This window comes from Cystoisospora suis (assembly GCF_002600585.1).
Source record: "Cystoisospora suis strain Wien I chromosome Unknown contig_1068, whole genome shotgun sequence".
NCBI classification, from domain to species: Eukaryota; Apicomplexa; class Conoidasida; order Eucoccidiorida; family Sarcocystidae; genus Cystoisospora; species Cystoisospora suis.
The window spans coordinates 51,455-75,343 of record NW_027153869.1 but is presented as its reverse complement, the minus strand read 5'-3'; the positions used below and the strand labels follow the sequence as shown (position 1 = coordinate 75,343).

The 23,889-nt window shown below is 51.4% G+C and overlaps 2 protein-coding genes across 2 annotated transcripts; both read left to right on the top strand.

The window, feature by feature from the left end:
- Positions 1-493: 493 nt before the first annotated feature.
- Positions 494-10,101, top strand: CSUI_002555 (peptidyl-prolyl cis-trans isomerase). Its single transcript, XM_068062755.1, has 14 exons — positions 494-1,327; positions 2,154-2,227; positions 2,959-3,062; positions 3,924-3,995; positions 4,510-4,760; positions 5,625-5,698; positions 6,358-6,492; positions 6,931-7,012; positions 7,171-7,242; positions 7,740-7,814; positions 8,224-8,373; positions 8,581-8,698; positions 8,946-9,039; positions 9,711-10,101. The coding sequence occupies exons 1-7, from the start codon at positions 1,059-1,061 to the stop codon at positions 6,363-6,365; spliced, it is 852 nt and encodes a 283-aa protein (XP_067925275.1). The 5' UTR covers positions 494-1,058; the 3' UTR covers positions 6,366-6,492; positions 6,931-7,012; positions 7,171-7,242; positions 7,740-7,814; positions 8,224-8,373; positions 8,581-8,698; positions 8,946-9,039; positions 9,711-10,101.
- A 4,650-nt stretch (positions 10,102-14,751) lies between these two features.
- On the top strand, positions 14,752-21,819 carry CSUI_002554 (leucine rich repeat). Its single transcript, XM_068062754.1, has 6 exons — positions 14,752-16,027; positions 16,825-17,048; positions 17,622-17,687; positions 18,038-18,140; positions 18,803-19,193; positions 20,124-21,819. The coding sequence occupies exons 1-6, from the start codon at positions 15,854-15,856 to the stop codon at positions 21,188-21,190; spliced, it is 2,025 nt and encodes a 674-aa protein (XP_067925274.1). The 5' UTR covers positions 14,752-15,853; the 3' UTR covers positions 21,191-21,819.
- The last annotated feature ends 2,070 nt before the right edge of the window (positions 21,820-23,889 follow it).

The following is a 23,889-nucleotide window of genomic DNA, read 5'->3' as shown; positions in this document are numbered from 1 at the left end:
GGTGCCGAAAGGCCGGTCTCTTCTGCCTATACGTGTTGCCTTGCCTCCGATAGTCTGAGTGCACGGGCCACAAACTGGGTGCGTAACCTCGTCGAGAATTTACCGCCTCCGCGATCCGGAACTGGTGACGGAGCCGAACTGACTACCGGGCTCCGATGCTCACAAGACCACATACATTTTTCTTCACACCGTTTCCTTAGTCAGCATGCGCCTTTGTACGCGAGAATAAGGAAGTCCCCTCTGGAGAGAGACGGTCAGGTTGTCCTTGAATTCACGCAGTACATAAGGAGGCTTCTTGAACGATGGTCTGGTTCTTTAGCAAGGGCTAGAGACGACCATCATTCGAAGTCGGACGACTGGGCAGGAGTGGCCTGCTGGGACTGTCTCTGTTGAAAGAAAGATTTTTCTGCAACTCTTGAGGGAAATGTATCCGTTTTCAAAGCTGCAGGTACGTGGTATGTCCTCAACCTCATCTCTACAGGACTCGGAAAAACATCTCGCCGTCACCCCCCACACGGACTGGGTGCCGTGTGTGGATGCGCAGTGGTGTTACTGCGGCACACCACCTGCGGCTTCGGGGGCCTACTAATGTCCCAGCAAGACGGGTGTACCGGTGATGAATATTTTCACCACGTGCATACAAGCCTTACGCAAATTGGCAGCTGCCATTTTTGACGGGCGAACGTGGGGGTTTGGCGTGTGTCTCGTGAGCAACTCATCTGCGAGCCCTTTTCTTTAGCTTCTCCCTTCGCGCGACTCTTGCTGCACACATTGACTGGTGTCGATGCACCGTGGAGGTGACAGGCCAGAAGATTCCCGCCTTTTTCGCTGTGCCTCTTTTTTCCTTGGTTGCTGTTGTATCCCGCTTTCTCCTGTGTTGTTTTGAGCTGTGCCTTCTCTCTTCCGGGATTGCACGCCGTCAGCATTCCCATTCTGCTCAACATCGTACACGAGCACTCTTGAGTCTGCCAGGAGGGTCTTCTCCCGTCTTCCGCGTGTTCTCTCCAGTAGTCGAGCCTGTGTTACCGTGCACCTGTCATACGCCGTCTTTCTACAGTATGGCGCAAGACCCTACAACAACAACTCCACCCACCGAGGCCTGCGCCTCAACAGGAGATGCGTGTTGTTCTCCTGAGAAAGAAGCTCATTCCCACGATCACAAAGGCCATCATCATCACGGTAGTGGCGGGTGCTGCGGTGGACATGGCCATGATGCAGAGGAAATGCTGGAGCCAGATCCCGCAAGTCTTGTAGATGCAGGGGAGGAGGTTACCAGCGGAGACAAGGGAGTGTATAAGAAAATTGTTAAGGAAGGAGATGGACCCATGTAAGTTCACAAGGCCTGTCAAGAACGTACGACCCACTTGCCCGCCGGAACCTTGGTGTAACACGGGAAAGACTGCTTTCCTTCTGCACTGGCTCTCCTTGGAGCAGCTAGGCAACGGAGCACAGAACGACCAACCGACAAAGTAGCCGCCTCTTTCACAGCAGCGATGTCAAACGAGGCAAAAAGTGGTGGATGGACGACTTTCTTTTGTCTTTTGTACGACATTGATAGGAGCTCCTTAGTTTTATTCACGCGAACCCGTGTGCTCAGCAGCCCGTTGAGTAGACACAGTGGACGACGAATTCTGTGTGTGGCACCGGATCTGAATGTTCTTGCGACTCTATCTTCAATACATCCGGAAGGAATCCCGTATGGCTCCAACCCCTTCTGGAAAGGAGGAAAACAAAGGTTTCTCCCCGCTTTCTTTGCCTCTCTGCAAGAGACATCGGCCTGGAAATGTAGTAGCAGCAGTAACACAACCATGTTCTTCTTCACCTTCTGACCCTCTATGTTCTTGTGTGCCGTCCTTGTGGTCCATCCTTAGAAAAGCGTCATAAGCACGCACTCTTCGCAGAGATCTTGATTTTCTCGTATGAAAAGTGCATATGTATCTTAAACGAGGGAATCCTATCTATCAGGCTCCAAGCTGACAAGCCGCGAAACAGAGAGCTAACTGTTGCCAGCACTCCTCTCTTTTTCTCTTTTTCAAAACAAGCGCGTTCGTCTTCGCCTGTACATTGTCCTGCTCTTTCTCGGTTGTATGCGTAAGAAAAGAGTGCTGTACACAAATCAAGAGCGCCTATGCTTCTGTCTGTCTGTCTGAAAGGCCACAGCCAGGAGAAGAGGTTGTCGTGCATTACACTGGAACACTCCTCGACGGGACAAAATTTGATTCATCCAGTAAGTCTCCTGATGGTAAAGAAACTCACACAAAAAGAAGCAAGCTTGTCTTTACTTTTCTCAGAGATGAGTCTGTCAGTGGATGAAGATATAATTTCATTCAAAGAGGGAGAGTTCGAGTGTTTCTTGAAAGAATCTTGTGTATGCACGGGCACAAGCGCTGCCATTTCCGTAAAAATCAAACTGACCTGAGATACTTTTCGTCCTGGCCTTTCACGAGAAAACGGACTAGATCGCCAGCACATGATCCTGTTGGTGTAGATAGAGCTGTACACGCGTGAGGCATTTGGGACGGCTCTTTGACAACTCATGGGAAGTGCACCCTCTCTGAGACTTTCAGTCAGTACGTAGATCTGTGCAGGGGTGATGGACAACCGATCTACGGGGTCGGAAACGGCGCAGACTCTTCACGGGGGAGACAGTGCAGTTGAGCAGGCAGTCACTGGCGTGATGGAGACACCTGAGCCGGGTAGCCTCTCGTGTGCAGATAGAGTCCAGATCTATAGTGTCTAGTATGAAAACTCTCATCGGAGAACACTGGCATTAGGGTGAGGGTGAATGCCCCGGACAGGTCTGCCCAGATGTATCTGACGTGACGTGCCAGCACTGTGCTACGAAGATGGCCTGAGCGTTTGCTATATTGTTAGTGCATCTATGCACACGCTCTTGGAGTAATGATTGAGTCGCGATGCAGTAAAGGCGGTGTTTCGAGCTGGCTTTGATTCTTATAGGAGATCGAGATCAACCTTTCACATTTACTATCGGCCAAGGACAAGTTATCAAGGGATGGGATCTTGGTGTGGCGTCTATGAAGAAAGGCGAGCGCGCTATCCTGGTAAGAGGTGGAATCCTAGCGTCTCGGATAGACATCTGTGTTGGTATGCGACATTCTTGGTTGTCATATGCACACTACACACTTGCCGTACAGGGCGATTTGTATAGGTATCGCATTTCCCTCCTTCCACCACGTTCGGAATACTTACAGGAGATTCTTTCTCACCTCGAGCCTGTCGTCTATTTCGTCTCCCTGTCTGTTCTGGTTGCTTCCTCTCCTCGCCTCCTCTTGTCCTTTGACTTTCCTCATTTCACCACACACTGTATCTGGTCTCCACCTCACACCTCCATTTTTCTCTGTTGTCGTGTCTTCTCTGTCGGTCTCGCTCTTGTGAAGAACTCTGACATTTTTCAGAAGCTAGAAAACAAGAGAGAAAGCTTCGACTTTGAGTTGTTGATCCAGAGTTGCTGAAAGCCAGGAAGGTTTAGATCACAATTTTCTACCAGTGCTGTCAGCTACTTGATACCAGTCACCCTGGTCATCGCCAGGGAGCTCTCATTGAGTATGCATTGTCCCGCTATAGAATCGTTTCTTCTCCTAAGCACGAGTGGAAGGGCGCCGCCGCGCTCGTCATGTGCCCAGCCCTGGTGTACGAAAGGTTGGCGTCCACTGCACAGTAAGACCTGTCGTGGTTTCTCTGACCATACACGCAACAGCCCGCTTTTCTCGCGAAGACGTTTGTGCTTGCATGAAGTACTACAGACTACCGTATGGCATCACAGTGTAATGAGTTTCGACATCTTCATGAAAACACATGACTTCACAATAGCTTCCAACCTCGTCGCTGTTCTTCACGAAAGACTCTCGGACCAAAGAGATAATTCTTCTGCTACGGTGTCTTTGGGTTTATGATGCCTGCAGACCATTCAACCTGGCTACGGGTATGGAAGTCATGGAGCTCCGCCTTCCATCCCTGGAAATGCCGTACTCAAGGTGAGTCAAGGAACGATGAAACAGACGCCCCCGATATGTTGAAGGAGCCACGTGTGTTCTCTCTGTAGGGATCAGTTTTTTTACCTACTGTCACCTCGGTGTGCTGCAGTTCGCACACTATCCCCGTCTTCTTCATGCCAGGATTTCCGAGTTCCTCGAAAAGCTGCCTACCCCCAGTTGAGCAGAGTGTAGTTACATGTGAGTTGACGGCAGTGGCCTCTGATCACTACTCATGTGAGAAAGTCGGGAATTTTCTTCGGTAACAAAGACCGTCACACGGGCTCGCTAGGCAAGAAGACAGATTGAAATATCGCGGGCTTGTCCAGGTAGTAGACTCACGACCATGTTTATACAGTTCGGTTTGTATATGCAGTGTGGATGCAGATGACTCGAGTCCTGGAAGGGACTGTGGTTCGTAAGTATCATGCTTCAACGTTAGACTCTGTCTCGTGTGCTAACGGTTCGGTCACCGGCTCCTTTCTTTTTCTTGCCGTGTGCCTTTCTCTTCTTACAGTTTGACGTCGAGTTGATAGACAGCCGCCCCCGCAGGAAGCAGAAGTGGGAAATGGGTGTAGAAGAGAAACTGGAGGCAGCGGCTCAAGAGAAGGAGACTGGTAATGCCGCATTCAAGAAGGGAAACATCGCCGAGGCGGCCGCGGCGTATAAAGAAGGTCTTGATTATTTCGACTACTATGACAACTGGACAGAAGAACAAAAGCAACATATGCATCAACTGGAGATTCCCCTACGACTCAACTTGGCAACGTAGGTAACGTCATATCCCATAGTGCAAGAGGAAAGTGAGGTGTACAGATCTATCTTATGACAGCGCCTCTTCGATGCACATAGCCTCGGTACCCGAATGTCTTGGATAGGTGGGTTCAGGGGTATGCTTACTATCAGTTCGGAATTGATTCTCTTCGCTGAAGTTGTCTTTTTCCACAGCACCGGTTTGGCTTGGTATGTAGAGGCTGTGAATATAGAAAATATACATACATCTGCCCTGAAGAGAAAAACCTTTTGTGCATCTGTACTGTAAGACAGGACATACATGGGCTCTGACGGTAGCAGGGAGGAAGCTGCCGAGTGTGATTTCCCCGGCGAAACACGCGACTTCGATTCGAAGAGCAACAAGATTAGATGTGTACAATTGTAGCTATTCAGGTTGGTGTTTAGGCTTAAGCGAAGTACTGTGTGTGGAAGCACATTCGTATATGAACGACGAGCCTCAACTTGAGTCAATGGCGTTCTTCGGATTCTTCTTTCAGTGTCCCAGAGTGTTCGTGTTCTTCCTGTTGATAGTTGACGTCGACATCTCACCAGTTGCTCTCGAGCGAGGTCTTCGTAGACACGCCGTAGGATGGAGTGCGCCATATACTTATCGAGAGAATGTGCTGAAAGGAGACACGTGGGGTTACAGGACTTCCCGCGCGAGAGTCTTTTCGTAGAAATGTCTTGAGGAACTTAGACGCTCATTGAGATCCTTACATCCATGTGCTGTCTCTGTAAAGATACTCTTCAACGTAGAAAATCTGTATGAGGATTTTCGGAAACAAGGCAGCGTACGTGATGTGATTCTGAGTCGTGCTTCACTTCACCTATGTGCGTGGATGCGTCGGATCACCTCAGGTGCTGCATAAAGCAAGAAGCTTACTCGGAGGCAGTCGAAGAGACTTCCAAGGTCATTAATCTTGACAAGGCAAGTACCTTTGGTCTGTACCCGAGACTGACCTCATTTATTTGTCTTTCGTTTGAGAGGTGTACAGCTTCGTCACCCGTACAACTCGGTTATCCCTATAAGTTCGGTGACCCGTCCAACTTCTTGTCTTCCTCACAGCTGCCTCGCGTGATGAAGCCTCTTTCTGTGCATCTTACTCGTTGTGCGTACACCGGTACGTGTCACCTGTTGCTCTTCTCGTTCAGCAGCACAAAACACATTGGCCTCTCGTATCTATTACCGGAGTATACCTCGTTAGCAGGCCTATACAGAGTAACCAAGCGGGAGTCATGCTCAGGAAATAGCTAGTCATGGTCAGAAACTTTCTACGCCGCGATTTGCAGTTATCGAGAAACTCGGCTACGGAGGATAGACGAGAACCCTCTTTCTCCCACGTATGTATTGTATTGAGTGGCGAACCCTCCTGCACTGGCTGAAAGCATTCAGATAACCCTAGTGTGCAGTGCCAAGCAGGAGGTTCAGCTTTCTAGCAGATAAGCCACGGTATGTGACACTCCTTCAAGAGAATTACTGAAGAGAGTTCTCGCATTCTGTGGAGAGAGGTCCTTTTTTCTGTCAGATCGACATACGCACAGAAGCAGGGGGTGATGTGAAGGAGAGTGTGTGTGAATGGGTGCTTTTCAGGAGAATAGTAAGGCGTGGTATCGTCGGGGTGTTGCAGAACTAGCACTTGGCCTTCTTGATGAGTCACGGAGAGATCTCGTTCAGGCTGCTAAACTCGACCCGAAGAACGTCGAAATCCGCCGAGAACTTGAAAAGGTGAGTTGCAGCAGAATGCGATCTTTTTTCGAGTCATTCGTGGACTTCCCTTCAGTCGTGCTGCGTGAAGTCTACACCTAGCCTTGCGTCAGTCTTCCTCTGTAACTCTCCTGTCAGCGTCTGACAGAATTCGTAGACGCAGACTGACCGTGGCTCGCAGGGTGGAGTATGGCTTAGACCTGTGCGGGGCCAGCCATGGTGCAAGTCGGAACTGTTTTCTGTCTTTAGACTGAAGTTTCTATTTTACGACCCATCACACTATGCATTGTTGAACCAGGGGAGGACAGCAATGCGCCTATGACGGTGTTGGGGCGAGAGCTACTTCATCTTTAAGAAAGCTGGTAGAGCACTGTTGCTGTCTGCATGTGTGAAAGTCACGAAGACACCTTTATTGGGACTGCGTTTGTCGTGTATATGCTGCATGTGACCGGACCTCAGTGCAAGAAGAAGATCGAAGATGTCCGAGCAAAGGAGAAGTCTGTTTTTGGGAAGATCTTCAGCAAAGTTGACTTGTACACAGGTAAGCAACGGTTTCATTCGCTTCTCAACGAGGGCAGAAAAGGTAGCAGGATGCACTGTTGCAGCTTACCCTGAGGAGTCTCTCGCACGTGATTGCGCCACAGGCCCGCTGTTCAGAAAGGGACATTGTGTGAATTTTTGTGTGTCGCCTACATTCAGAGAAGCAAGGCTTGCGCAACCTGGATAAATGCCCTAAGGTCTATATGGACGTCAAAATTGGCGATCAAGAGCGTAAGGAGCTCTGTTGTGACGCAGAGGTGGAAATATAGGGTCTCATGCACCGTAGCGATTTCGAGGAAATTATAAAGAGTAACATTTTCTTGGTTTCATGGACAGAACCCGTTCTGTGCCCTGCTTCCATATCGTGGCAAGGCAGAGCACAAGGAACGTAGCTATTGAAAGGCAATCGTACTGCGGCTGTCGATGCTAACTACTTCCGGAGGTGTTCGAGGCATGACTGTCGCAGGTCATAGCTGCTATCCTGATGTAGGGGACTTAGAGAGCCAAGCCTCCACTGTGCCATATGAGCTGTCTTCGGTCATTTTGTAGCAGATGTGACAGTATTTGGCATCTCGGCCAGCCACCATATAGAGCTGTGGACGTCCAAGAAGTTCTAGAAACTTTGTCAGATCTTTGCCTCGCTCTTTTTTTCCCCGTCTATGCTCGCTTAGACGGTTGTTTATCAGAAGGTGCCCTGCGGTTTGCCACGTCTTTCTTGTCCTCTGCAGCCAAGAGAATTGTCTGCGCGTTGTTCAACGACACAGTGCCGAAGACGGCAGAGAACTTCCGCGCTCTCTGCACAGGTACGCTGATGTTTTCTGCCCCTCAAGCAGTGGAATTGGTCTCAGTGATTCTTCGCAGTTCTGACTTCGCTCACGTTCGTAAGCTCCCCTCCCAGTGCCTGTGGGTCCGTATGTCGAGGGCAGCTAACTTGACGCGGAAACAGCCAGGAGATTTCAGACGTGGGTACCACGTTTTCTGCCTGGTTTCCCTTCTCGGCGACACTATTTTTTCTGAACTTGCCTGGGAGATCAATTGTGAGCGTCTATTTGCTTGGATGAACGCGAAAGCTCCCGCGATTCGAAAGAGACAACAGACGCAGGTCCCGGTTCTTCATGGTTTCGCACGTAGTGCTTATGATTCAGTAGACCTCGCAGCAGCCAAGAAGGTAGAGAGGTTGTGTGTGTTGTGACTGGTGCGTGTCTTGTGTAGGGGAGAAGGGCGAAGGAAAGAAAGGGAAGCCTCTATCTTTCAAAGGCTCGAAGTTCCATCGCGTCATCCCGGGCTTCATGATGCAAGGAGGCGATTTCACCAATGGAGACGGCACTGGTGGCGAGTCCATCTATGGTCCTTCTTTCAAAGGTAAACCGAGCAAAGTGCAGAATATTCCCATGTGGCTTTCTGCTGGCGATGGATCCGCCTACGTCCGGACAGTGTTCATGCAGCGGCGGTGACTCTCAGAGATATCCAAAGCTCCATCAGACAACCAGCACTGCTCGTTGATTCCTCGCTTCCTAGTTTGGAGACCATGCACTTGCTGAGTTTTCCTATGTGTATTTCTTCTTTCAGACGAGAAGTTCGTTGACCAACATACTCACCGTGGCCAGCTGTCGATGGCGAACTGTGGCCCGGACACGAACTCCTCTCAGTTCTTCATTACCTTTGGCCCTGCAGAACATCTCAACGGGTGAGAGTACATTCAGTGACCGAGGCAGGGGCTCGTGACATTCCGAGTATCCCCTGAATTGCCACTGAGCGGCGCTGACGGTTAAGCAGCTGAGCGTCCGACAGCGTCGCCCGTGGACACCTTCGTCTACGTCTCGCTTCAGGAGTTTGTGTCGTTGAAGTGGTCTCCGGGGGGTGTGGCGGTCACGTAAGGGTATTATCCCGGATTGGAGGCGTCTCATTGCTGGCTCCTACCGTGCGTGTTTCAGGAAGCATGTCGTATTCGGCGAGGTGATTGAGGGCGATGACGTGCTCACCGCCGTCGAAAACGTGGAAACGGACAAGTCCAATGACAGACCGACGGTACGAGCCACGCCTCCGTTGCTCCCGCTCCGTCCAAGTTACGAGCCCACTCAGTGTCATGCACGGCAGTCCGGCGAGGTTTTCGCCGCTGCTGAGCGTGAATTCATAGAGAGCTTTGCTGACCCACTGTAGGATATCCAGTCCCTGCAGCACTTCTGTGAGCCACACTGCCACGCATTCCTTTGTGCCGATGTAGAATCTTCCCGCGCACGTGACTGTGACGCCCGCTAGCTGCGCACAGAGGTGTTGGCTAATTGCTGCTTCAGACGAAGCGGGAAGAGGGGTGAAGGTGGCCTGCAGTTCCACTCACACACCTGCAGTGGAGACTTACCAAGTGTCAAGGTGTCACATTCTATTCGTGACGACGTCTAGTTGTGTCTAGTGCGAAGGTAGCCTGAGGAGGTCGCTTGCGGATACACGAGGCCTGGCCCCGCACAACGGAGGATGAAGTGCTTCGGGCGTGTTAACTTCCTGCGCGTTGTGTTACGGTGGCGGGTTGCTTTGCCAGAGCTTCATGAAGGCTTCTACGGATCTGAGGCCCTCCCTACCCGACAAACGTTTGAAGCGCTACCTTCACAGTGCATCCCACTCGCCCACGACCCCTGCCGCGCCAGGCTCAGTTTGGTTTCATAGAGCGAACTGGAATCCATTGTGTGTTTGTCTTGTCTCAGGTGGACGTTGAAATCGTTGACTGTGGAGAGCTCAAGGAGTAAAAAGGCTGTGCTCATGAAACTTGAGGTCTTCCTTCCTGTTGGCTCGACTTGAAATGCTCACGATGATGGAGAACACGCCATCGAAGTCGCTGTTGCCACTGGTACTCGATTACTGGCACGATACAGCTTCTGCTGCCACTGCAGTGCACCCAGGAAGCGTGTGTGATTTCGTTACTTTTTTAGTGAAGATTTTCACCAATGGCGTGCTCCGGCAGAAATGAGCGATCACTTTGCGCGCGTTTTTTCTGGCTTCCGGTCGTTGGGAGAGCGAAAGAAAAACCTCTATCTCGTTGCAACTGTTTTCCTGACAAAAAACTCCGATGACGTAATCTGCGTTCGCGTAGAATAGGAAGAGGGCACAAGGTCACGATATTTCTTCTGGACCTTTCGTGAGCGCTGATGGACTATTGAACACAGGTGCCAGGGTAAGGAGAGTTGCCGACCGACCAGAGGCAGCGGCCCGTGCGCGTTAGCCCACTACCGAGAGTAACGACCCCGAGGGAAGACAGACGGGCGGAAAAGGATAATAAAAAACAGCGAAACAGCACAGGCGTTTTTTGGTGGGGCACCTGTCTAGTTTGGTGTACGCCTCCCCGGTGTGTCGATCTGCAGTCCCACCGCCGGCACCGAGAACAGTTTGTAGGGAGCACAAATCAGTTTCGCAAGATCTGTTGAGGTCTTCGTCCAGACCTTTTCCGGTGCCTGCTCGCCACGACTCCTCTGAGTTCACGTACTACTGAGCTGCAATAGCAGTTGTGCTGTATCGCTTCTCACCACCATGTGCGCGCTAGGCAGCGGACACTTCGACTGAGTACGGTCCGCGGAGTCTCCGTCACATGTAAACAGAGCTCCCGTTTATGACGCCCGGTACCAACAGCTGGACGGTCAGGTGCCATAGCGAAGCAAGCCGCGTGACGAAGTCCGCGACCTTTCATCGGGATTTCTCCGGAGGAAGCTCCTCGCAGCTTGGCGCTGTAGCTCTCTCACACGTGTCCAGACAGCATTGTCGATGAAGATAAGAGCGCAGACTGGAGTGCAGCTTTGTTGTACGCTACCAAGCTTAGACAGTTTTCTCGATTCATCAGCAACACCCCGTCAGGAAAAGCGTGGATCCCTCGTTTTGAGCAGTGCAGATTTGAATCGCCCGCGCAGCCCAGCAATGTTGATTCTGTGTAACGCCGCATACGTGTGCTAACCGTTCGAAACCTGCCCATCGTTTGTTCTATTTATGCCACGTGTACCCTGCATGCCATGTTCGAAAAGTGCAAGCGTTTGTCGCTTAGCTGACAGGAAGCTCCTAGCTCCTGTCTGCGGTAAATCACCACGCTCTCAAGCTGAGGTAACTCTGCGGGGTAGGCTGTTCAGCAGTGTAGGGTATAAATCACTTCAGAAACCAGAACCCCTTATTCTTTCTGGATGCATTGTCTGGTCGTCGGTGACCTGCAGCACGGCCCCAAGCCGAGTAAGTATGAGACACCTTCGTACAGGCGACCCAAGCCGCTGCGATGAGTACTTCGCATGCGCTGTATTTGCTTCGCATGCGGCACCTGGATTGCATTGCGGAGCAGAACCCCGGACGTCGGTGTACTTCGGAAAGAAGAGCAGTCACCGTTTGCGACAGAAATCTGAAAGGGTCTTGACTTGTCGTCGTTAGCTGAAGAAGTGTTAGAGCAGCCGCACACTACAAAATGGTGAAGGCCGGGAAGGAGAGCAAGGGGTTTTCACCCAAGATTGACGAGGAGACCAAGGATGTGGAAAACCTGGATGAAACCGCCATCGAGAGGCTTGCTGTGCTCCTGCAAGCCATCTATAGAGGCTGGAAGGTGCGGAAGGCGCTCCGCGAGCAGCTCGTGGCAGGTTCGCTTGAAAGAAAAGGATTAAGGCTCCTCAAGTACCTTCGCGAGCACTTCATCTCACGATGGGCAGCGTACCATGCTGATGGAATCACCTGGTCTCATGGCGGCACCCGCTGGCGAGAAGACCAAAGCTAGGTTCCGTAGGCGACCTGTCTACCCAAAATTTCTGACACTTACACCGCTAACGCTTCAGTAGCGCATTTAAACTGGAGCCGAAAGCTGCAGGCGACCTGATGCTGTACCTCCCCGGCTGGTACCACCGCTCAACGAGGGACGAGAGGCTCCCGTGCAGGCTTCTGCCTGGCTGCTTCCGAGTACAGGAGGGCTGCATGTAGGGCCGGCCAGGCTGAGATGCTCCCGTAGACCAGCTTAGTTGTGCGAAGGCAGGAGACGCTTCGACGACTGCAGGAATCGTCGCATTGCAGATATCATCAAGAGAGATCACGGGCGGTGTGGACTCTTTCTCCAGCTGCGGTGCCGGGAAATAACACACTTACGGTTTATCGGAAGGAAGAGAGACCGGCAAAGGGCCTACAGGGATTGTGCGGGCACTCTGCGGCCAACAGCGTGCTGGGAAGCACTTGTCTTCCGAAAAAAAAGAACTGTGATCCATATTTTGGAGATCTGCTGAGATCCCTGCGTCGTGCAGCGCCACCGTGTATAATACCGAAAGAGGAAAAGCCAGTACCCATGGCGGACACAGAGAATACCCGGGGGTCAACACTCGGCTACCTCTATGATCACTCGGTTTTTCAACTGTTCAAGGTGAGCAGTGGCAAGGCGATGTAATGCAGACAGCGTGCCAAGGAGTGTAACCGTAGCGTGGCTCTGGGGACGCCCCTGACCCGAAAGAAGAGAGAGCTCGCATAGCACTTCCTTTGTGACGCGGACATTCCAGCGGGGCTTCGAAGACGGTAAGACATTCTCCTTTCGAGTTGCCGGACCAGTAGGAGGTCTCTGGTCAAGCCACTCTGCTGTAGTGCCGACACATGAATGGGGCCGATCGGTACCCGCAACTAGCGTCATCTGCGTTCCCTCTCCAGAACCTTCAATCACGTGTATACTACGACAAACCAGACGACGTGAGAGCATACGTGCTTCACCAGCTCCTCGAAATCCAGGAAGAACGGGAGGCCAGAGCAGCCCAACTGAGACGTTTGATGGAGGAAGGGCCGTCGGACTCACAGTCCGACTCCGAAACGCCCTGCCAGACGGAGGATAACTGCGGCATATTTTCTAATGAAGATTTTGTGCTCTACTTTCGAATGCTTGCTGGACGAGGCCAAAAAACCATTCCGTGTCAACGGCTCTGCAACGGTAACAAAACCGTTTTTGCAGGTTATGGAGGGGAATTTCCAACAACTTCTGAGAAGCAATATTCTTTCTAGCAGGGGACCCAGCTGCTTCGGTGCACACACTGGGGAGAAAGATGGTTCTCTGCTGGGTTAGTGTCTGACCAGAGCCTGAATAGCCGATGGGAGCCACTCATCACAAACGCGCTGCGTTCCGCTGCGTGCAGCTATGCATCGCTTCTCTGCAAGACGAACTGACCCGCGCGAAGTAAGGCACACACTTCAGGCGCCTCACTTGGCCCACTCTGTGATTGACTGGTCGTCTGCCGGACCTTCTAGATCAATCTTCCACTAAAGTGACCATATCATGTTCACCGGAGCCAGATGCTTTCTTTTATCCACACAGATTCTTGAGAGAAAAGAACTATCAGTCTCTGACATGGTAACGGAGAAGCTTTTCTGCGAGGCTATCAAAGACTCTGTAGCCGGGTACTACTCCGTCCCGCCTCTCAATCCTCGTTACGCATGTGAATGTGAGAGCTGAAGAACGCCGAGAGAAAGTCCGCTGCATACTACTCCTCGGTCGGGCTAGGTGTCTTGGGTGGGCCTACTGGGCTATCCAAGTTGGTACTTCGGGGCGAAAAGCAAGGCGAGAAGCACGATCGGGCGCTGTCGGCCTGCGAGCTCGTGTGTACGGGCGTGTGAGTTCAGCCTCTGTCTACAGTTCTCCTGATGTTTTTCTTGCTGAGCGTTCACAGAGCCGGACCGCCTGGACGCGCTCAGTGGGGCCACTTACAGGCACTGTGTAACATCGTTTGTCTGTCTGACCTGCATGTAGCGTTACTTCTTTCTCTTTGACAACAGCTCCTTCGACGCATTGAGCTTGATGGCATGCAGTTTCCGCACTACACGAAACACAGTCTCTGCTGTTTCAGGCGGAGGCGTGCAACTCGTCTGTCCGAAGTGGGAAACACCGTCTCGGAGTTCCCATACCGAGGCAGCTACGCTGGTGCAGTTCCTCTGTCGTCAGTTGGTTTCGCTAAACCCTTCTTCGTATGGTGGCGAGGTGGTGATACTGAAGGCTTCAGCCGGCCCTTCACCTCTCTGATCGATCGTGTCCCCAGGTTGCTAGGGAGATCCATCCGGGTTCTCACAGGACACTGTTAGCCACGGGTTTTATACCTTCGCTCAGCGTGCCCGCAAACCACGTCGTCCCAACAGGCTCCGTGCACATAGGGTTGGCATAGATAGGTTTCTTAGTCACGGCCATTGCAACTCTTCGCTGCTTTTATATCTGGATTGCCTTCGGCACTCCTGGCTGCCCTCCTGACCTGCACTCGGCGGAGCAACGAGGCAGCGCACAGTGGAGCTAGCGGCTGGACGACTCCGTATCCCTCTGTAGGGCCGCTGAGTCTTGTTTGGAGTGTTGTACTCAGGGTTGTGTTGTCAGATACAGCATATGTCGTACGCTTTGGCACAACTTTCGGAGTACTCCGTTGGTTTGGTCGCACTGCCGTAAGCTGTTTCCTACCTGACCGGCGGCCAGCACACCCGGGTTACAGTTCTTGTACAGGTCGAGGTTTAGCCTTTTCCCCAAGGGCGAAACGGGAGTAAGTTCCCAATTGACGTTTCCGGAACTGAGCGCACTCAGGGGAGGGATGAACCAAAAAGGACAACTAGCGGCCAACTTTTCCTTCGTAGGGACCGTCTAGTCATTCATCGGCGTCCGTCCCTCGTGTCTTCAAAATCCGGCGTCAGCTGGCGCATGCCTGGCTTTCCAAGGAGCCACCCGGCTGATAGCTAGCTGGCTCCCCGCCCCAGGTTACTAGGTTTGGTCCAGTCATTTCGTGGCTAACCTTTCCGTTTTCAGAAAACTCCGTCTTAGCATTCTAACATTCGTGTGTTAGACTCGGGCTCCGGGCAGTCCTTGTGTTCTCTTCCCTGACACTTCTTCCCCGCATCTCAAGACGAAGCGGTTCCCCCCATGCCCTGCATGTGTCTCGTTTCGTTTGGCGGGAGTCGCGTGCCGAGTGCCTATGTGTACGACAATTTTCCCATCTCGTTCACTTTCCTCCTTCGAACGCTCGCTGATGGTCTGTTCCCGTTGCAGGCTGCTCGCGTCGCTTATCTCGAAACGCCTGTCAGCTGTAAAGATCTCTTGCTCTGACGTTGCTCGAAATCGCTGACCTTTTCCGGCCTTCAGTTCGAAATGTATGGATCTCTCGAGTACACGCCTAGATGCCAAGAGAGACAACCGGCTTGACTAGCACTTTGTCAAGGCTGATGGTGGGCTGTTAGCTTGATATGTTGTTGTTGTCGAGCAGCTGTACGTGAACCCCTTTCTCCGTCAGCAACATTCTACGTAAACGAAATGCCCCGTACACGGCGCACAGCTGGAGAAACTGGGCACAATAGACACGACAGTTGACCAGTGCTTTCAGCCACTCTCCTTCCCTTACCGAGTCGGCTATGCTTATCGTAAATCCTCCTCTTCTACTCTTCGTCTTCTTCCTCGCCTGTTTTTCCCTTCCGTGTCTATCGAAGAAGTCACCGGTGTTTCTCCCAAAGTCCTTCATCTAGAAGGCTGTCAAAGCGGTCGCGTTGCTTTGTCAGCAACCAAGCTTGGATGGTTTCGTCGCGGCCACCGTTCTCTCCTTTCTGTGTCCGAGACTGACTTATTCTCCGTCCGAAGGCAACTCTCCTTGCCGTTCGTGGTTCTCCGGTCAACAAGTCGTGTTCCGCGTCCACGAGTCTATCAGAAGAATAAGTGGTAGCGTCTGCGTTTGCGACTCTTCAAAACTCTTACCATTGCTATCGGAACTACGAAATGCTTTCCGGTTTCTTCTCATAAGACTTCTACCCCTGCTTCGAGGGGACTGTCTCTGACGCCTTGCCGTACTTGGTCGAAGCACTGCTGCTTCTCCAGCCGAATACCAGGGGGGCCACCGCAGATATGGCTTCGTCTCAGGAGGGGGGACCGCGTTCAACGGGCTCGATGGAGGCATCGGGCATTGGACTCGGACCTGTCCTGACTGGAGAAAAGCTGGCTGGGTTGATTCTAGCAGCAGTTCCTAAGAAGATGAAAGGTTGTCAGCACCTGGACATCTCTCGCAATGATATTCGAAAAGTAAGGCGAATGATGATACCGCCTCCTCTCATCGGTCTTTCCCAATTCGTTCGTTCCCTCCTTCTCCCTGTGCACGGGGGGAATCTAACCGTACGCTCTATTCCGCACGTGTAAAGGAATTTTTGCCTTAGCGACGGCCGCTGAGCTTCGTAGTGGGGACGCGCTACTGTCTGCTCTTTTTTTGTGGACTCTTTCTTCATGTTTCTCTCCGCTTCCCGCCACATGGCAGTGGCTTCATAAGCTTGAGGTGAACAAAAACCGGAAGAAATTCTGTTCTTTCCGTGCGAGAGCACCAAGGACAAGCAGCTCACCTTCCGGCCTAGGAGATCGACAAATCACACCTTAGGGTTTCATACAGTGTCTTCTGACGAGGCTTTTAATTCGGTTGCCGTGTGTTTCCACTGGATTGATGTCTGTATGGACAAAGAAGCTGTAGACACCTCCCGAAAGGAGTACATGCTTTCATCCGGTCAAGTCTAGACTGTGCTGAAAGGACTTCCGCATTCGTGAGTGTGGGCAACGGCGAGAACAGGTTCACACTTACTAAACCGTTCAGATTCGTCTGTCAGCTGGCAGATACAAAGTGTTCAAGAATCGTGACATAGGAAGGAGTATAGATGGACGGTATAGGCGTTGTGGGCTTGCATGAGGCACACCGTTTTTCTATTCCGTTTTCACTCCACCGATACCTGTTCGTTGAACTGTAGACTCTTTCTGGACAGTGGCATGGTGCCTATCTTGCCGACGCAGTGTCCTGTCTGTTTGCGCACGGTGTATCCGTGCTTGTACGTTTACAGATATGCGTATCCCTTGGAGAGATTGTCGGTCTGGGATTAGAGACCGTCGAGCACCTTGTTCTTCGCGGGAATCTCTTGCGCCAGCTAGATGGACGGGTTTTAACGTTCCCCCATGTGCACGTCTTGGATGTCAGCGGCAACCTCATCAGCCAGATCTTACATTTTGAAGGTCAATTCGAGCTCCAAAAGCTGTACCTCCGTGGTAACCGTTTGACAGATATCAAGTAAGAAGCTTCACCGTAGTAAGGTTAGGATTTCTTCCGTTTCTACAATTCTCGGTATGTTTGCCAAGGATGGCTCCCAGCATGATATACGGGAGCCCACATGGTGACGGCAGTCTCAGTGTGCTGCAAGGAAGGTGATGCGAGGTCAGTGAAGAGGAAAAGCGTAATGGGTGCAAGTTTAGATATAGTTCTCATGCGTAGCCGTATATGCCATCTCTGTCTATTTCTAAGTAGGTATTCAGTAATCTGAATTCACTGCGCGACCACCACAAACAGAAAGACGTCTCTGGCGGCTAGATATAAGGTGTCTTTGCCAGAGCGGTGAGCTGCGGGGGGGATGGAACTCAGCGTATCGCGTGCAAGCGATGAGCATATGTGAAGCGTTTTGTTACAGGGAGCTCATGGGGCCTTTCAGGCGTTGTGGTTATCATTTTCCGAGTGGGTTTCTCTTCTTCTCTCCGTGAAATCCTGAGGGAATGTTGCTGCTGTGTACTCTGTAACACGGAGAGAGAAAGAGGCCTAGGCTGCTGAGCTTGCCCTCACGCCTCCTGTTTGTGTGCATGTGCCTTACAGCGGTCTCGCAGACTCACCCTTGCAGCACACGTTGGAGGTGTTAGATGTTTCTGAAAACAACATCAGGTACATAAAGAGACCAAACTCTCATATCTTCTTTTCTTCGTCAGAGAACATGCAATATTCGTAACCACTATTTTCTTCTGCTTTACGGTAGGGAGAGACGGAGTGTAGATATCACGTTCTCTTGAAGTGCCCGTCATACAGTGGTTGCTCCTTGAATAACTTTCGCCTTGGACTGACAGATTTCTTTTCAGTCATCTCGACATTCCGCTGTGGAGCTGGTCTGGGGACTACGGTTTATCTGTACATTCTTTTCTAGGTGGTCGGATATGGTGACTATCAGCTGGAATGACTCCATGTTTGGGAAGAAGGTAGCAAGGATGGCGTTTCGTTTTGTCGTCTCTTTCTTACAGCGACCTACGGGGCCTGGCGACTCTCTCTGTGATGGAAAATTTGCGTGCCTTGAATGTTCTCGGCAATCCAATCGAAACTCACCCCCTTGTAGGAAATGTCGTGGTGAGACTGAAGCACGCTCTTTTCATGAGGGAGAAAACTAGGAGGAGTCGCTCCTCCTCATTCTGCCTGGAAATTGGTTACTTGTGCCCGTAGTTAGTGAGGACTCTTTCTAGCCAATATTTGCAAATGAGTAGGTGACATCTAGTGCCGCGTTAGTTCATAGAGACACGCGTGACAAAAAGTAGCATTCGCTACAGTCTACGAGGTGAAGAACCGCCCCCAGTCAGCACCAGGGGAGGGACGCGCGTTACACGTCATGTTATCCATTCTTTTTTCGTGTCTTCCCCCACGTTTTTCGGGATGGTAGTGAGGTCCGCGATCCTTAGTCAGTGCTGTCGTCTTGCGGGGCTAGTCAAACTGCAAGAATGCGTTTTCCCGTCTAGACGTCGTCTCACTTGGGCGTTCTTGCCTGAGTCAAATACTGGTGCCACATACCAGTCGAAGCTTTCTGCAGCTTTACATCGTGATCAAAAAGCTTCTACAACGGCGCGCTCTTTCCACGAAGCCCGCGGTCCTCCGCATACTCAAGGGCGGTTCCCTCCCGCCGCATACGACTTGGCGGCTCTCGCGAACGTGACAAGGCCAGTGTGTCTTCTCTTCGGACATGACGCCGTGTAACAGCTTTTGCCCGTTCCGTCTTTTCCTGTTTCTTCCTTTTGCAGCTGGAGGGATTCTGCATGCTGTGCTGTCCCCTGCTCGAGGTTTTGAACAATCGGCGCATTACCCCAGAAATTCGGGATGCCGTCATCTGTTGGTCGAGTGATGAACCGCAGGGCCGTGCGGTTAGTGCATGCGTTAACCGCTTTCGACAGTATTTCGAGAGGCAATGTGGCAAGAAGGATTTGGTGTTAGACCCTTTACCAACTTCTACAGGCACAGAGGGGAATGCTGCTCTTACTAGAGGTAAAACAGGACTATACAGTGTTGCTACTAGCAGAGGGACTGCAGCAGGAAAGAGTCGAATGTCGCCGTCTCCCGGGCTAGGGCCCTCGGAGAGTCAGCCGGGTAGGAGTGGCGTGCTCCATTCGAACCCAACGAGACTCACGGTCGCGGGTAAGCCACCACACTTCTGTCACCCTGTCAGATCCTTTGTGGCAGAGACCCATGGGCGGTTTACTTGTTACTGGAGTCATAGAACTAAATAGAGCGGCTACATGAGCCAGTACTGTGTCCAAGCCATATATACTTGTTTATACACATGCATATGTATCACAGTTTCCCCCCCCTCCCCCCTCTTCCTGAAGAAATAGTAGAGCACACCTGTAAGACAGGGACTGACAAGTCGAGTTGTGATTAGGACCGCGGATGCTTCCCTTTCGTTGTTCACGCTCCATCTTCTTGGCGGTGTTTCGCTGAGAGCCGTTATGAAGGAGGAATCTGTTTCGATGTACGACTGTTTAAAGACAGACTGGCTGATGAAGCAATGGATTCAGTTGTTCGAGTGCTCGTGTTCATCTGTATAGTACCTGATCTTCGTTACAGCCCGAAGTTCGCCTTTGTCAGCATTCCAGGAATACGGAAGATCACGATCGTGCAGCCCGTTCCCGTAAAGGAAAACGAATCGCCACGAGACTCCATAGGGTCGGTCGGCCGCCTTCGTGAGGATTTCGTGAATAATATCAACTCATATGTGCGGGAACACGACTCAGAAACCATGGTCCAGGGACTTGGCATGGGAGTGCTATTGGAAGGCGAAGATTCGATGCACACCTTGCCGGACGCTTTATCTCTCAGGTGTGCGTGCGCAGGCAACGTCTCTATATCTTGGCTTGGCTAGCCGAGGTCTTCTCGGAGAACTACGGGTGTGATCCTTCTTTGGGGCGATGTACTGCGGTGTCACACATGGTGATCAACTGCATTCGATGTGTCGAGGGCTGGACAGTCGCGGCTCTTGCCCGAAGCAGTTTTATCAGATCCCTTCCTACTTCCCGTACCCTCTGTGGCATGCATCTGGCTTGTTTCTCATTTTCTTTTCTACCTCAGGGAGAGCCAGCTCGAATCGTACTACAAGTGGGAGGCCTTCACAAAATGCGGCTAATTGCTTGGTGTTTGCTCGAAGCTCTCCAGACCCTCGGGACGGTTTCCGTGTGGTCGATATGGTCAGCTCACCCCTCGAGAGAGACGAACACTGCGATCGACCCGGTCGCAGGAGCGTCCACCCTGCGCAGCATTCTCCAGTGGCATCTGAAGGGCGGTTCTCTAGACCTGCACACAGTACCCTAGATGGTGGACTCCCGAAGGGTGTTGACCGACATCCTGGTACTACCTCTTACTCGACGCGTTGCCGGCTTTACCCGAGAGCTACCAGTGGAAGAACGAAAGATTGTCTGGAACAAGAGCGTCGAGTCTATATGGGTCACCGAAGTGCCACTGTCACAAAGGCGACGCAAACACCTGATTGGTGGAACGAACCGGAAGTTGTGTATGTTGTGAGAAGTCCGAGAGATGGTCAGCCGGCGCAGACGGCCCAGGGCAGGGACGAATACAGAGACAAAAGACACACTCATCGTACATCTAAAGTTGGTTATAGTTCGGCTCTGCCACGTGCTGTAGGAGACTTCCAGTTTGTGATCCGAGCGGATGATGTTGGTGCCTTGATTCCTGCAAAGGATTTGCTAGCGTTGCGACGACGAGAGTCTCTTCGCGGGGGCACAGAAGACACGGAACACGCCGAAGACAGCGGAGGTCTCGGTGAGTCTTCATTCATTCGACAGGAGGAATATGAGAGAGCTCCTTCCGGAGTGAATGAGGAAGAATGGATGGAGAACGATGACGCGGAACAAGATACACAGGAACAATCGGCTGAGTACGAAGAACAAGGTTGGACGACGGAAGCGATATCTCATCAAGGTTCATGGGGTGAATATGATGAAGAGCAAGGCTACGAGAGAGCGGAGGAAGACCGCCACCCAGTCGGTGATGATACGGACACACCCCAACAATTACAAGTTCAAGTGACCGATGTAACCGACTTGGATCCCGACAATGACGAGGGAGCCGGTGTTGTTGCTCAGGACGACGGTGGTGAGACAGGGGAATCCGGAACATAGTGATCGACCTATTTTCATCATTGCGTATCCATTGGTTTTCTTAGATGTTTGGTGGAAAGCCCTACTTGTTTCGGAATGTCTTGATTAGTAACAGAAGAGAATCCCAACACAAACAAGTGATCTGATAGTGAGATAGTCGCTTCCTTATTGCCTGAGAGCCGTCAATTACAACCGCGAAAGTGCTAGCAACGGAAGTGCGGCAGTTCTCCATTCCTCTCTCCTCTTCACGTATTCGGGTCCACCTTCGTTGGAGTGTCATGCGGTGATCAAGTACCAGGCAGCTTACGATAGGCGAGGAAGCTTCGCACAGGGCGACAAACACATAGACGAGAAAGGCTTGCTGCTCAGCTTCCATGCTTTGGTGAAATCACTACTGAGAAGAGGAAGCTTTCTGGGATCGGTTAAGATGACGCTTCTCGAGTTTTTGTGCCTGCACCAAGAAAGAGACACACAATACGAACAGAAGGGATGCCATTAAGGACAGCGTGGTCGCGGCGAAGAACGGACTGATGATCAAACGGAGAATAGGCTAGAGTAAGGCGGCCTTGTCGAATCTGTAACAGTGCAGCGGACACAAATCTAAAAAGTCGGCAGCGTCGCAGAAAAGATCTGTAGCACTGACACATCTCTATGTATCCACCTACAGCTGCTGCCAGAAATGAAGATTCCTCAACTACTGCCTCAGAACACTGTGTTGCGGGTACATACGGATAGCTGAGGGTCACAGATGCAGCGATAAGCTTTGAAACTCGTAGCACTCTCGACTACGGCGTCAGCATCGATGCTACAAGTTTACAAAGACATGCACCTGCCGAGATGACTGACGACAACGTACGTGATACCAGCACGATACCAACGACTCCGAAGACGACTGCGGGCGGCGTCATCTAACTGAAGAAGATATCTGGGTCCAACAGTCAATCCAAGTTGATCACATTTATGTGGACACGGCCCGGGTGCCAGCATGCATGTTCAAATGCGTACGCATGAATGTTATGAAAGCATTCGTCTCTCCCTATATATATATATATATATGTATCTTGAAATGACATGTGTGTGTGCTTCTTTTCGAGCACTCCAATAAGGAACGATCATGTGACATCGCAGTCCGTACTTTTTTTTTCATGATGCGTCGCAAGGCGGGGGGCACACTTTTATCAATGCCGCGTTGCCGGGCCCTTCTAGCTCTCTTCTCTGTTAAGAACAGAAAAACCGACATTATTGTTACGCACTCCTCAAGTTCATACCTATGAGGAGACTTCGCCGGGAGGCCGACACCACTCAAACGTACAACAACAGAAGGGAGGAGAGACATGCACGCAGATGAGACGAAGCAACGGCCCTGATATAACCGAAGCAGAAAGGAAAGCGTGAGAGGTATTCACAGGTTCGAAACTAGGAAAAATTCTATCTATCTCGGCGCACTCCATGAAAGCAGATTTTCTCAGGCTTTCCAATCAGGGAAGGAATCAAGCTACACGGAGAGTTCAACATTCACGCCTTGAACGTATTCCTGCGGCAGTGTCATGATGACTTCAATAGTCCTCTCATCAGACAGTCTGTCCTGGTGTCAATTACGAGATGCATGCACTGGATATACACGTACAGCAGTTACCCTGGCACATGGGTACGCCCTCAGGTCGGGTGCTCTCAGCTTCCTCTGCGCAGGCTCATGAGACAGAGCTGCTTCCCGTCTCGCCTACCACTCGGTGGGACTTCTCTACCGTCTCGCTGTCATTGCATACAAGTGCAGTCTTCGACCTCGAAGATACTAGACATGGGTGGTAGGTCTACTCCACACTGCGTGCTTGTTGTGAGGATCCGAAGGCTCTGGCGTGATTGGCGTCAGTAGAGGGATTTGATTGATTTTCCTTATGTGGTTCCCTGCTACTATGCATAAGCAAGAAAACTGGGCGGTGCTGTACGATATACTTGCCCTCCTTTTTCCCATCTCTATCACAGAAAACCTGTATGGACGACGAAGCACGGTGTCAGAAGACCTCGCCGTGACACTCCCGGCTAACACCGCAAGAATTTCTGCAGACTCCTCATCACTAAGAAATAGCGCGTTATCTTCCATGCTGCTGTTCTTCCAGTTTGTAGAGAACTTCCGTACTTTCTTTTTCACGATGTCTCTTTTCGTCTTCAAGTTTTGACGTTTCTTCATCTAGCGCCCGCATCACACGCAGTGCTCTTCCCTGATATCGCAGACAAGCAAAAGGACAGAAGTACGACACTCAGGAAGCAATCTTTCTTGATTTAATAGCCTCATCTTCGGGCTGACAGAAAGCAGAGATTGTCGAAGCACAGGAAGAGCAATGGCTTGTCCTTGTACACGACACCTGTGGCCCAAAAACGAGCGGAGGGAGACTTGAGGAGAAAAGGCATCCAGCGCTGCGCTGGATGCAGACTACGTACAAAGAAGCTCAGAGCTTCTCTCGGCATCGTACCCTAAAAAAAGACACAAGTACTCCGCAATCGTAGCAATACGGTTAACCACGATGACGTCTGCGACCACACGAACTAAGAGGCTCTGCTACAGCTAGTTGGGACGAACGGAAAGGCCTAGTAGTTCGTGGCTTGGATGCGGCACGGGTGAAGCAGGACGTCTTTCAGGGCAACATCAGCAAAAAAGTATTTAGATATACCCCTGAGTCTACTTGCGTCCTTGTACTATGGCTCCCCACCCCTCCCCCCCC

Bases quoted from the DNA above. Each gene is read 5' to 3' on its own strand.
- CSUI_002555 (XM_068062755.1), top strand. From the start codon at position 1,059: ATGGCGCAAGACCCTACAACAACAACTCCACCCACCGAGGCCTGCGCC. The intron at 2,228-2,958 runs GTAAGTCTCCTG...TGATTCTTATAG, and splicing joins GACAAAATTTGATTCATCCA to GAGATCGAGATCAACCTTTC. The intron at 4,761-5,624 runs GTAGGTAACGTC...GGATCACCTCAG, and splicing joins CTACGACTCAACTTGGCAAC to GTGCTGCATAAAGCAAGAAG.
- CSUI_002554 (XM_068062754.1), top strand. From the start codon at position 15,854: ATGGCTTCGTCTCAGGAGGGGGGACCGCGTTCAACGGGCTCGATGGAG. The intron at 17,049-17,621 runs GTAAGAAGCTTC...TGTGCCTTACAG, and splicing joins AACCGTTTGACAGATATCAA to CGGTCTCGCAGACTCACCCT. The intron at 19,194-20,123 runs GTAAGCCACCAC...TTTCTACCTCAG, and splicing joins AACGAGACTCACGGTCGCGG to GGAGAGCCAGCTCGAATCGT.